This window comes from Alligator mississippiensis, chromosome 13 (assembly GCF_030867095.1).
Source record: "Alligator mississippiensis isolate rAllMis1 chromosome 13, rAllMis1, whole genome shotgun sequence".
Classification (NCBI taxonomy): domain Eukaryota; kingdom Metazoa; phylum Chordata; order Crocodylia; family Alligatoridae; genus Alligator; species Alligator mississippiensis.
Window position 1 is genome coordinate 13,083,429 of NC_081836.1, and position 14,488 is coordinate 13,097,916.

Consider the following 14,488-nt stretch of genomic DNA (forward strand, 5'->3'; position numbering starts at 1 on the left):
AATCCAAAAGAAATGGAACTGAAAGAAAAAAAAAACAAACCCTTGCCAGCAAAGACTTGGTGCAGAAGTCCCGGCCTTGAGCATATGCGGCTTAAAACCGCCTCTTCTGACTCCAGCTCTGTATTTCTTTGCTGATTGTGGTACAGCTGTGGTGTAGTTATTAGCTGCATCAATTAAGGGGCTTAAAATAATGTCATAATTGAGAAGAACAGAGCTAGGAGGGCTTAAAGTAAAAAGAAAGGAAATAGCCATGGGACTTAGCCACATAGTTTCAGTGTCTTTTGTCAGAGCAGCTGACCTCAGAAAACACCCATTCACACAAACACTCCCTCTCCTCCCTTTTACTTGAAACTACAGATGAATGAGTCAGTCACAGGAGTGTAAATATGAAATACAACAGAGACCAGTCATGCTGCTGACTCTAGAAACTAGATCATAAGAAGCCTTTCTTAAAAAAAAAGAATGGGATTGGGAAAGGCAAGTCTCTCCACCTCTCCTGCTGTGATGCCTCATCAGTCACCACCTCTTAGTTCAAGTTGGAAGATACTGTGACTGTCTGGGATTCATTACACTAGGCATTACTTCCCCATCTGAACCCCACCTGCAAAGCCCACCCCTGCTGATAAAAGCTGAAGGCTGCAATCAGGGGAAGGTTGTTGGGAAAGCAAAAGGGAAGAAAAGGAAATGTCAACAGCCACCTGCATTCCAAAGCCAAGTCCTTGTAACCGATTAAAATCGGAGCCGCTTCCTTCTATACCAGGCACCTGAGTGCTGGTAAACAGAGTAAAGTCCACGATTAACCCTCATAGACCATTGGCTTATTCTTACAGCAACCAGGAATGTTTCCCACTCAAAATTCTTTTCTTCTGACACTGAATCTTCCACCGAAGAGGTTATTCACCTTGGCAGTAAACATTTTTATTTGCTACAGACATCATAATTGAGCCCTTTACTTTGGGACTCGTTTGCCTTCCCCTTCCCTTTACTTCTGCTCTTGTGCACTGACAGTTCAATTGCTTAGTGTGTAAGGCTTCAGCACTCCAATAAGTGTGCATAGATCAGGTGTCAGCAACCCCTGGCCTGCGTGCCAGAGCATGGTACACAAGGCAGGGAGGGGAGGGGAAGGAGGGCAACCCTGGCCCCTCCCCCACCACCTGCCTGGAGGTGCGCATGCAGCTGCCACCACCACGAAGCTGGTGCTCGAGCCTGGTGCAGCTGTTTGCAGCCTGTTGGCTGCCTGTTCCAGATGCCCAGAGCCAGGGCTGCGTGTGGCAGGCAGCCGGGAGGCTGCAAACTGCTCCACCAGGCTCCAAAATCCCTAGCTGGGTTCCATGGCGGCTGCACACGCACCTCTGGGCAGACAGCAGGGGAGGGGCCAGGGTTGCACTGCCATCCTGCCAGAGGCATGTGTGCACCCACCACCAGCAGGCAGCCTCGCTGGGGCTCGGGAGCCCAGTGCAGCTGTTTGTAGCCTCCCAGCTGCCTGCCACAGCCAGACCGTGCTCTGGGCAGCTGCAGCAGGTGACTGGCAGGCTTCAAACAGCAGCTCTGTGCATGTACCTTGGGGTGCAGGGCAGGGAAGGGGCCAAGGCAGCACAACCCCAGCCCAGAGATGTGCATACACCTGTTGCCAGCAGTGGGGATCGGGCCCCTCACAGCTCCTCCTTAGCCTACCCTTGGCATGCCAATCGGAGACATGGGTCAGGGTTGAGGTGTTTCCAGGTCCAGTTTGCACTCCAGCCAAAAACATTGCTGACCCCTGGTGTACATGCGCAAAGCTGGGTAACTGGATACCAGCAGTAAGCCTCATCAATTACAATTTTTGTTCAGTACAGCTGACTGCAGCCCTAGCTTCTTTCTCATCCTGTTTTCTTCTACTTCTGAAGTCCACATTACCCTTGATCTCAATACTCAGTTTTCCTTCCAATAATTGCAGTTAAAAAAAAAACAAAAAACAAAAACCGAACAAAATTGCATGCTGACATCAGAAAAAGTGACATTATCAAAGTCTGATCAACTTCACAGGACTAGGGTTTTAGAAAGTTTTATCTGGAGGCAGGTTTATACATACAGAAAAACCTTAGTTTAGAATCCAATAATCCACTCTAGGAATAGCTAGAGACTGTGAAAGAATCCTCTTTATTATTCTATGCTTCGCACATCTCAGAATCATAGAAAGTGAGGGTTGGAGGGAACCTCAGGCAGTCATCTAGTCCAACTGCCTGCTCAAAGCAGGACCAGCCCCAACTCGATCATCCCAGCCAGGGCTTTGCCAAGCTGCGTCTTGAAAGCTTCCAAGAATGGAAATTCCATCACCTCTCTAGGTAACCTGTTCCAGTGCTTCACCACCTTCCTAGTGAGAACTTTTTCCCCCCCAATATCCAACTTAGACCTCCCTTGCTGCAACTTGAGACCATTGCTCCTTTTTCTGTTATCTGTCACCACTGAGAACAGTCCAACTCCATCCTCTCTGGAACCACTCTTCAGGGAGGGGAAGATTAAATCCCCTCTCAATCTTCTCTTCTCCAGGCTAAATAAGCCCAGTTCCCTCAGTCTTTCCTCACAAGTCACGTGCCCCAGCTCCAGAACCATTTTCACTGCCCTCCTCTGGACTCTCTCCAATTTGTCCATGTCTTTTGGGTCCGAAAACTGAACACAGTACTCCAGATGTGGCCTCACCAGTGCAGAATACAGGAAAAGAATCTCTTCCCTCGATCTGCTGGCAACGCTCCTACCAATGCAGCCCAGTATGCCATTAGCTTTCTTGGCAACATGGGCACACTGCTGACTCATATCCGTCTTCTTGACTACTGTAACCCCCAGGTCCTTTTTTGCAGAGCTGCTGCTTAGCAAGCCAGTCTCCAGGCTGCAGAGGTGCATGGGATTCTTCCATCCTAAGCGCAGGACGTTGCACTTGTCTTTGTTGAACTTTGTAAGATTTCTTTTGGCCCAATCTTCCAATTTGTCTAGGTCACTCTGAATCCCAAAGAGATTCATATCACATTTTTCTTTACATTCCTTAACTTAAATTACTTGGATCTCACCATAGCAAGTGATTGGTTCGAAAAGGTTAAAAATTTTATTATTATTTAAGAAAAATAACTATAAAATATAAAGTAAAAACCCATGATAAAGATCAAGCATTGCTGTTCAAAAATTTTACTTTCTGAAATTTACACTACTGTGCTGACAGGACATTAAACATTTACCAAAATATGAGTTTTCAAACCCATTGGGTTCAGTCAGCAAAAAGAAAGTATTGATATAGTTAATGTATTCCAAGTCGCATGTAAAAGTTACTCCATGAAGCCAATTTGCACTGTAACTGGTACAACCAACAGGAAGAATAGCATAAACATCACTTCATTCTGAAAATGAAGCATTTTTAAAGGATTCGGGACTCTAGAAAATTGGGAAATCTTTTCCCTGCCCCCCACCCAGCCCCTGATATCATGAAACATAACATATTGCATTTCAATCCATACACAATGGTTGGGTCCTTGAATGCCGTTTTCCTTCAGTTTAAGGAACATTTGCCGTTACGTAGCAACGAGTTCAGCAATTCAGCAATTTGCTGGACAGTTAACCTTCTCAAAAGAAAAGACAAGCTGTAGAAAATCTGCGCTTTAGCCTCCACTTCTACTCAGGTTTGGGAAACTTCCATCTGGGAAAAATGATACACCACTTGTGCCACTCTGGCATCTAATAAAGGTTTTGCTAGAGCAGTAGCAAGCCACTGCCCTTTTTATTCCCATGAGTACAGGGCATCATTTTTCACAGGGAGAGACAAACTAGTGTCCATGTCTCACCCATAGGAGATATTTTTAAACTGCCCTCCTCCTATTTCATGCGATACCCTTGAAGCATTAACAGAAGGTTACTGCAGTCATAGGAAACATTCCTCTCCTATGACGGATCATTGCAAGGACTTGAAGTTGGGCATCCTTCCATGGTAACCTGTATAGAAAACCAAACTTTGTGTCCTCAGTACTTCTCAAGGTCCCTGCGCCACTCAGTCTCCCACCCCTTAATGGGCTAGAACTGAGGTTATTCTGTTGCAACTTGTGGGTCGTCTGAACTTGGCTGTGTCTCTGGATTGCCAGGCACTGGATCAGATGAACCCTGGCGCTGATTTGGTTCTTCAGGTGTCCCCTGCTCTGGGAAGTCGCTTGGTTTCTGGCCCACCAGCACTGTCTCTGTGTAGGGCTTGCCCATTTTGATGGCCTCATCATAAGAGGGTGGCAGCTCCATAGCATAAAGGCTGTAGGCTGGAGGAGACATAGTGCTCCTATCCATCTCCCCGAAGGGAAGGGGAAGTGAGGTGCTCTGGGGGTACTGCAAGGAACTGTATGCTGAAAAAGAAAACACCAGAGGACTTAGACATTGAGTAGAATAGGATTCTGCATAAAGATATAATCCTGCTTTTCCCCCACAACAAAATTACTGCACCCATCATGACTGACATTGGTAGTCAAGAGCTACCATGAGGGAACCTGCTCACCCCTATCAGGAAAGCAACTAGGAAAAAAAAATGTCTCTGCAGAACCAAGTCATTCTTGCCTTCTACCTCTTACTCTGGATCAGATGAACTCTGGTGCTGACTTGACTTTCCAGAAGTCATCTGCCCAGGGAGATCACCGTGCTTGTGCTGTTTTGTGGAAGTCATTTCACCCTCTGTGCCCAAGATTTCCATCCCACCCACCCAAGAATAACATACTGGAATGAATATGTATGTTAGCATCACAAGTAGCCACGGTGTTGAGAATGAGTGAACATTTTGCTTTGAAGATATGAAGGATTGGAAGTGGGAACGCCCTATGTAGCATCTGAAGAGTTAAACACCAATTGATTAGTTGCTGCAAAACACTCACAGGTAACGGTGCTGTGGGCAGTGCTGTCGTTGTCAATAGTGATGACTGTCAGATCGTAGGGGCGCCTAGGGAAGGCCTGAACTGGGGGCCTCTTTTTCCGGCAGCAAATCTTCACGCAGCTTGCTGTGATACCACATAGCAGAAGCATGAACACAGTCAGCAGGATCAGCCTAGGAGAGGTAGAGAGAAGGGAAACCATCCCTTTATTACTGATGCTTTCTTTCTTCCACATATGGAAGAAATTTAACTATTTGGGATGCCCTTTGAAAGGCCTGGCTGAATTTCACAAGAGTCAGTTCCAAGGGGTGCTGACTCCTGTATCTGGGTACATGCCACCCAAATACAGAGTTAGGAAACGCAATCGCAAAACAGTCAACTTAAGGCTTGGGATGATTAGGTGTTGCTAATCGCTACTTAAACCCTCCCTAGCTCAGGCAGATCAGAAGTCCCTGGCCAGATTTTCAGTGAATGCAAAGTGAGCATGGCTCCCCTGAATTCAGTGAGACTGGTTATATGCTTAAAGAAAGGCAGGAGCATAAATCCTTATACTGCCTGAACCTTTATTTATGAAAGAGTGCAATAAGGGACATCTCTAGCTGTTCTACATGCTGCCTAAGATTTAACTCAATAAAGGCACCTGGAGTATCACTAAGCATTCGATAAGAGGGGGAATGCTGAACCGGTATGAAAATCTTAGCTTTAGCATGGAAGAAGCAAAGTCCAATATTCTCCCAACCCTGAGAATAAGACAATGTACAAGTTTGGGATTCATACATGCTGCTTTCCTCATCACCACCATTCAAATAATTCACCTGTGGAAGTGACTGGAACCAGACCTATGAACCATTTAAGTCCTCAAACTAGGGCTTGGGCTATACCTCTTGCCAAGGGGCCAGTTTTATCCAATATATTGAAGCCAAATTTTTAACATTTTTAGTCCCACTCTCAAATGTTAGTTCTGGAGTTCTTTCTACTCTTGAAACTCATCTTGAATCAACTGTTTGCATTAGCTATGAAACAATGAGGCATGCTATGAAAAGGGTGGGTAATAACAAATGCCTATGAACATTGTAAAGAAAAAGCCCAAGGTCCAAGATTAAATATTCTCAGCATACTTTGGTGGGAGCTGCTAAACAGTTCATACACCAGACTTCTCCATTTTGAAGATACAACAGCATTCTCTCACTGTACAAAATTAAATACCCAGATCAGAAGAGACCTCAGTATAGCTCCATCCTTTTTCTGATTAAAGAATGTTAGCAGGTTAAAAATCAGACCTCCAAAATAATTCCTTCTTTGCACTCCCAGATTATTAAAGTCTAAGTGGCAAAAAGTAACCTACAGTATAATACAGGGCATATTTAAACAATTTATTTTCACTGAATTTTAACAAGAGAACCTTTCTGTTACCAGAAGCAGCTCTCAATGCACACTAGTCACCCATCAGGTCTGCAATGCGGGGCTTCAGTTTCATGACAGTTGCCCCATTTCCATGCCACAGTATTTAATATGCTGTAGAAAACCAATGCATGTAGCTGCTTCCTTATCTCGAGTAGTTTGAAGGACACTTTCCTACCTCCCAGCTATAGCCTTATCAAATTGCTACTTTAAAAAAGCCTTTTTTAGGCTAATTTAGAGACATTTTTTGTGAAGTGAACACCCTGCCTTGGTAGAATTTCACAATGAAACATTCTACCAGTGAGAAAAGAGTATTATTACCTCATCACCAGCCAATCAGAATCTCCTAGCACTCCCCAAACTGAATGAGGATATACTCTTAGCAAAGCATTCATGTCTAGGCATGCTAAGAGGGACCTCTGATGGAGAGAAGAGATGCCGTATTCCAGTGGTGCAAATCCGCACAGCCAGTTTCACTGGCACTTGAGTGTCACTGCTTGCAAGTGTCAGCCAAATCACAGCAGTGGTCAAGTCAATCTTAAAATGCCAAGTCATTTTTTAAACAATTCTGCAGATCAGCATCCCCCCATCCTGGCTAAAAGCCTAGATTAGTTTAGTCCCATTGATAAAGTTGTTAATATTGGCTCACATGCACTATATCCCCCACAGGAAATTCAGCATATATGCATCCAATCAAATACATATTAAACTTTAAGCCAGGTTAATTGTAGCACACATTCGGGAGGAGTGAACCAACTCCATAAAAACCATGTTTGTCTTTCTATTCGTTTTTACTCCTTTATAAAATCACCAGCCAATAAACAAGGTCACCAGTTTGTCAATGAGCAGGAGTTCAGCAATCCTTGAAAGAAAGAACATCGTAATGCAACAATTTTCCCTCCCATAAAAGGGAGAGATATGAAGGAGAAACATTATATGATGCAATGCCAAGCGCTACTCGCGCTGGGCTGCAAGTTTCTTTAACAACGTTATCTGTACATGCAGGCTGTAGATTTTAACAGTGATTCTCAACCAGAGTCCCTCCCTGTGATCCTTTTTGGGGGACCGTGCAATGTTAGCACTGTTAGGTGCGCAAACATGATTTACAAGATAATCCCAGAGATTTCAGATATGAATCCATCAAGTTAAAAACATTTCTGACCTGTTCTGGTCTTCCTAAGCTCTTTGTGAGAGAAGCATTGTTCTGTTATTTTTCTGTGGCCAAAAATTAAGTGAAAACTGAGCGCTGACATTTTCCAAGGAGTACCTCAAGTCTGAAAAGGTGGGGAACCCCCTATTTCACATGCTGAAGGTTGGAAGCGAGGCACTTCAAGGATTGTGTCCCATGCATATAACCTTCTCTATGGTCTCGCTTGTCTGAGATGTACTCCACTGGCAGCCTTCATTCACCTAAGTCCTCCACTATAAGCCACAATATGATAAATTTGTCTCTTCCTATGGATATTGTTTGCCACAACTTCTTCCGATTCTATTCCACATTAGATAAGACAGACGTGAACTTACCAGACATACCACAGGCTAGTCCAGCTAGACATATTCTGAGTGCACCTACAAACAAAGGTAGATCAATGACCAATTGCAATCCTTACATTCAGGCATTACATTTGGTGACAAAAAATAAACTTTACGCTAATTGCAAAGTGAAGAAGGGAAGCCAAATCAGCAGCTTAAGACAATAGACCCAAAAGGAACTTAGGGTAATGCTAAAATGAAGCAAAAACCCAAAGTGACGGTGGGACTGGAAAGCCTAAAGGCCTGCAGAGTTTATGCATTCAAAAGGCCAAAACAGCACCTCGCCGACTCCTGGAGAGAGAAGTGTGGATAGGCTGGGCTTTGCAAAGGGCCACCGAGAGTCAAGCATCTGAACTCGGTGGAAGGTGGACACACAACTTTGGTCCATTTGAAAGTCCCAGCCTGAGGCAGCTTCCTTCCTCCTGCTCAGGTGCTTCTGATAGCATCTTTGTGCAAGAGACGCTTTACTCTGAACCGCCCACGATGCGAAACATGGGCGCCCCTCTCCCACAGTTCAGCAGCAGGCTGGCAGAGGAGAAGAAACACGGATGCACCTGGGCAAGCCACGCGCACTCAGCTGCAGAGCCAAGGCCTTTACCCCTCCAGCACCACCGGCACATGCACCGAGTCCATCAGCATACACAGGCTGACGCGAATCAAAGCAGCATCAAGCCTGAAGCTGCCGGAGATGGTGCTCACTGCCCGGGGCAGCTCTCCAAAAAGGCTTCCCAAAGGGAGGATCTTGCATCCCAGGGAGACAAGGGAGAGGCGCTCTCGGCGGCCGGTACTTACTGCTCAGGGGCCTCGCAGGTAGTCTGTGCAGAGCCGGGCGCCGCCTAGGAGAGGAGAGGAGAGGAGCAGGGTCAGACCGCGGGGCCGCAACGAGCCCGCGCCCCGCGCCCGCCCGCCCGCCCGGCCCCGCACGCACCTGCAGCAGCAGCAGCAGCAGAAGGAGCAGGAGGAGGCAGTGGCGGTGGCTGCACCCCTCGCCAGCCATGCTCCGGCCACACCCCGCGCCGCCGCCCCGAGGAGCCGCCAGCCGCGCGCTGCCCTCCGACCCGGGCATTTATCCCCCGCTGCAGCGCGGCGCCGCCCCGGCCCGGCCCGGCCCGGCCCGGCCCTGCCCGCGCGCAGGCCGGGGGCGCGGGGCGCCGGGCGGAGCCGAGGGGCGGGCGCGCTCTTTGTCTGCGGCGCTGGAGGAGCGGCCGCCCCGCTCCGCCTCCGCCAGGAAACGCGGGACAATGGCAGGCAGGGCCCCAGAGGGGCCGGAGACGGGCTCGGAGAAACGCCTGCGGGTTGCAAAACAGACAAGCGAACAGAGCTGTGTTTTATTTCTTATTGCTTTTACCTTTTGTCTTTCCAAGTTGCAGACACGCTCCAGTGTTGCGGTGAGAGAGAGAAAACCGCAGGTGAACTGCTCTTTTTTTGCCACCCCCGTTTCCAACCGAGACGTGCAGACAAGCCCGGTTAGTCCAGTCCTCTCTGTAGCAGAAGCGGTTCAGACACTGGAGAGTTATTTGGCCGAAGCTGGCTGCCTGAGGCCTTCCCCCAGCGAGCCATGCCTGGAGCGCAGCGGCCCAAAGAGCAAGGCAGGGAGCAGGTTTTGCTGGTTGTTTCACCACAACCCCCCCAAACCAGACGAACCCCCCGCCCATTTCATGGGGATCTGTACAGGGCGAGTCTTTCCCTGCAGTCCAATGCTGGACCCATGCCCATGTCCAGCGTGAAGTCCCACTGATTTCAAGAGCCTTGCTCACAGTGCATAGAGGTAAAAACATATGTGTCTGCAGTATTGGGGCATGACCGCAAGAACTTTCTTTCACCTGGAGGGACTAGGACAAGAGCAGACTATGCAGGAGAGATCAACAGTGCTGGCAAAAGATCCACGCTTTGAACCAGGGAAGATTATTTTGACATTAGGGTGCTTAAGAGTTCAGTTACTCAAAAGACCAGCATCTGGACTGCAGCAAGGCTGACTAGCCAGATTATACCAGGCAGCAGAAGAGATCCTTGGACTTGTGTTGTATGGTTGGGAAAACAAGGACAAAAAAAAAGATGATTAGGGATTGGTTTTTTATTCCCAGTTCCTTATTCCTGGTTCCTTACTGGGAATAAGGAACCAAGCTGAGCCTCATTTTTTAGGGCCCAAAAGCAGAAGAGTTTATTAGCTCATTCTGAAGAATGGTGCAATAGAAAAACAAAGATTGGTGGTGAGCTCTCTTCCTGGGAAGTGTGTGCTGAAGATAGGGTTGAAGGAAAGATGAAGTTGATAAAAAGTTATGATAGTGGGGAATAAGATGAAGCCCTATCTGAGGGAGACAGCACTTCTGGATCGCTGCACAGTCGGATCTAAGCAGAATGAAGTGGCTGTGCAATATTGGTGCCTGTCTGCTTCTCAAATGTACATACCTGAGCAACTGAAATGGCTGCAATGACGCAAACGAGATTCTCCCCAACACTTTAATATAAGGGGAATACATTCGGATTTCAGTTCAATGGAAAATACTTCTTTCAGAAACACAAGTTTCAAAAACAAGATGGCAGACCTGGGCAGAGTAGTGGGGAGGTTCAAAAATCAAAGGATCCACTTCTGCAAGGGTCACATTTACTAGTGTTATTCTGAAGTCATTCTCACAAACTGAAAGTGCTTTGGAAATAATGGACTATGTCATTCACTGAAGCATTTTCCTATTGGGTTGTCAGGGTCACGGGACTGTTGCTCACTCAGAAAATGCTGCATTCACTAAGAGTTGGGTAATATGTCAAAAGTCACAGGATACAGAAAGTATGCCTAATTATGTGACATATATATAATACCAGGGATTGCTCTCTGTGGCATATCACTTCCTCTCCATCCCTAAAAAGAAGGCGTACGTTGCTCTCAAAGACAAGACTCAACATTATCTAATTTCCTATTATTACTAGAAATTATTTAAGCTACGAAGTTCAGGTCCAAACTCAGGTCTTCATCACCCTACAAGTACAAGAAGGCTGGGGTCTGTCGATCTAGTTCAAATTCCCCTTATAAAGGTGAGTGGGAATTTGTAAGTTTGGAACCGGTATGAATCCCACTCCAAACTTCTCCAGCAATTATAGAAGGAAGAAATTTAGTGTTTTAGGAGGTTTTGATCCAGCACATGCCCATTTCCAGCAAATTAGAGAGAAGTTCCTGTCTTATTCCACCTGAACATGGCACATCCCCACCCTACAGTTTATATTAACTAACAAAATTAGCTTCCACTGACTAGATGAGCAATGGAATTGGTGCCCGTCTTACACTGGAGTGCTTCCATTGAAGGCACTGGAGTTCCACTGCTATAAAAGCTGGTGAAAGTCAGCCTTCTTTACTTAATTCGGGCCAGTTGCATGAATCAGGGCTGCTAGACTGAACTCACAAAAATGATTGACACAGAGCTACTTGATCAAGCATAATTTAAAAGCAGCTGCAAGAAAGAATATGTCTTTGTTACAGGTAGATTGCCATCTCCCCAGTTCATCCTCTACAGGGAGCCCTGTTTTGTTTGGCATTTGTGCATTATTAGCTTGATGAGAAATACCTAGTATTTAAGAGATTTCCAGGTCCATTCATTGTTGTATATGTAGTAATACATTTCCTATTCAAGGAACCTGTTCTCCACCGATGTGAAGTTTGAGCTGTAAGCTTTAATCTTCTTGTTTCACAGGTATGGTTCCCTTGGCAAACTGGACTATTTGTAGAGATTATGGAAGTGCATTTAGTAGCAGGGTCAGGATGGGAACAGAGCCCAGGCACTATGAGCTTAAACATGTTTTCTTCATGTTCCCTTTCTTGTAGCCAGAAAATAGCCCTACCTACACTAGTAGCAAAGGGCTTGATCCCGCAGGGCAGGGTCTGTGGAAGCCGACAAGAACAGGAGATGCTGAGTGTCAAGCAGTATCAGATGCCCAGCAAACCAAGCCAATAAAGCACTTTTGCCCTTTGTGATTCTCTAGGTTCTAACTCAACAGGACATGTTTCCTCCTCCACATAAATGATTACGTAGCTGAGTCAACGGTCTGTGAAACTTTGGACGTGATAGATGTATGTGAGTATGTGATGAGCCTAGGATTCACAATGTCAGCATTAGATTGATAAATACTAATGCCTTTTACAGCACCTTTTAGTTAAGGCACTCAAAGCGCTTAACAAATGCACAGCTCCCCCATGGACCATGATGGGCAAAACTGCATGTATCCGCATGCGCATTTACTGCGCAGTAAGCGGTTATTAGACCAGCGTCTACACGTGTAGGCATTACAGTGCAGTAACACTGTGCGCGCACCAACTGGGGAATAAAGTTACTTCCAAGTCCGTCCACACAAAGAGGGTTACTGCGCAGTAAAGCATCTACATGTGCCTTATTGCACAACAACTATTTGAGAATAAATTTGCTATCTGCATCATGCAGGTAGCAAATTTACTCCTGAGCCGACATAAGTCGCTATAGTTACTGCGCAGTAGAGGTGCACATGTGTAGATGAGTGCCTGTACAGTGCAGTAACCTTGGGTTACCCAAGTGAACATGTAGACATGTGCCTGTACTGTGCAGTAATCTTGGGTTACCTAAGTGCACATGTAGACGTGTGCCTGTACTGTGCAGTAAACTTGGTAGACGTGTGCCTGTACTGTGTAGTAATCTTGGGTTACCTAAGTACATGTGTAGACGCACCCACTGAGGCACAACCTGAAGTGACTTGCCCATACATCACACACTGAGTCAGAGGCAGATTCAAGAACAGAACCCAAGAGTATTGATTCTTAGTTCTTTGCTCAAGCCATGAGACTACCCATATCCTGAGAGAGGATTAATTACTACATTTACACACTATGCACATGTGTTTGCTCCTTCAAATAAGCTGCCCTTTTTATTGCGAGGCAACTGTGCATCAGCTTTGTACAGGTAATAAACTATTGAAGACAAGGCACTTCAGTTTTACTGTGAGGTGAACTTGTTGAGGTCAACCCTATACCCCTTTGGGATTGACCTTACTTACTTTACCTTACAATAAAATGGAAATGCCTTTTCTGCACTGTTTTTACCAGAGGAGAAGTGACGCACATTATTTACCCTGAGGTAAAAAACGTGGCCTTTTCTGCAGTGAAGACCACGTGTCACCTGTCTGCAGTCTTCCCTGTTACCCTTGGGGCTTTTGTTGAATGAGTATGATCAGTTATTATTATTTTTTGTGTTTCATTAATGCAGGAGATTCCAGTAAGACCCAGGTTCCTATTTCCCTACATTTGCATAGTAGCGCTACTTCCAGATCCCCCAGCAGCAAGCTTGGGGCAGGAAATAGGCTCAGCAACGGCTCCATCCCATATAAACTAGCTTGGGCTGTTGGCTGACCATGCAGGGTCATCACAATCGGGATTCTCACACATTTTTCTCTCTGGGGAATCACAGAAGGAATAAGGCTTCGTTGAATCCTCTCGCTGGTCTATTAACCGCAGGGAGCAGTTTGTCTGCATCCCATCCTCTTGTGTGTTGCCTCCTTATTTAGGACTTGATCGTGTGTAATAAGGTGAACATGGGGCCGGAAGCTAAGAATCCTGAGCCCTAAGCCTGGCTAGCTGGGCGGTGCTGGCTGAGTCATTTCCAGTCTTTGTGCTTCTGATAAAAATGAGCCAGATCCTAAGAGATGTTGACCTGAACACCTGAAATTTCAAAGGGAAGAGTATTAACAAAATACAAATAAGTAACAGGAGTCTTGGTACAAGGTAGCAAAAGCAAAATATATATGGTAGCTTCTTAGTTCATATAGATTGGCAGCTTCATTGAAGTTGAAAGTGCTCAATGGATTGCACTGCCCCCCTCACTCCATTCCCCCAGTCTGGCTCCAGGAGTCGACAATGCCTCTTTTGCACAGCAGAGTATATTAAGAGTAGAGGAGCCAGCTGTTTTTATGACTTCCTTGCTGCTGTTAGTCTGTGTCATAAACGATGATAAATTAACTTTAGTCCGATCAGGTCTTTACACCACATATTGCTGCAGCAAAGAGTCAAGACGTTCTCCTTTACCTTTGGTTTCAATTTTTTACTCGTGATGGCTTGTGTTGGACTTTTGTGAAGTCATAATACATCATAAACAGGAATCTGGCAACATCATGCAGGCACTGTATGTGTTAGGGGGTAGGGTGGGGATGCCCCAGCACAGGAAATTCCCATCCCCATGTTATAACCCTAGCTTTATCGCTCACTTTCTGTGACTTTACTCAACTGGTTTATCCTCCCTGAGCTGTTTTCCCTTCCTTGTCTATAAAATGGAGATAATACCATTGTATACCTTTCCAATGTGTGTGTGAGAATTTATTATGGTGTGTACAAAGGGGTTTAGGAGCACTAAATAACAGCAATATTATTGCTATCATGACCTGGTGTTACATGAAAGCAAGGATAGAATATTTTGAAGAAATCTCAGCTCAAATATATTCATGCTGAGTGCAGCAGTAACAGGAAATTACTAAGCCTTGTATTATTTTTAGAATATATTCATGTTTGTAATACTTAGAAATGAGCCTATTGCTAACACACTGGTTTGGGCACACTGGAATTTTGGACCCAGAACAGATTCAAATTTTTTTAACTCCAGTTCATTTTCTAGTGGTTGCCTCTTTTAAGCCTGTTTCTGTTCCACCAGAGTCAGTGGGAAAACTCCACCAGATTTCAA

General features: G+C 45.8%; 1 protein-coding gene across 1 annotated transcript; it reads right to left on the reverse strand.

The window, feature by feature from the left end:
• Positions 1-3,056: 3,056 nt before the first annotated feature.
• Positions 3,057-8,963, reverse strand: TMEM52 (transmembrane protein 52). The gene is made up of 5 exons (XM_006265121.4): positions 8,731-8,963; positions 8,595-8,638; positions 7,794-7,838; positions 4,872-5,041; positions 3,057-4,352 (listed from the first exon to the last, which is right to left on the reverse strand). The coding sequence occupies exons 1-5, from the start codon at positions 8,866-8,868 to the stop codon at positions 4,048-4,050; spliced, it is 702 nt and encodes a 233-aa protein (XP_006265183.3). The 5' UTR covers positions 8,869-8,963; the 3' UTR covers positions 3,057-4,047.
• Positions 8,964-14,488: the final 5,525 nt, after the last annotated feature.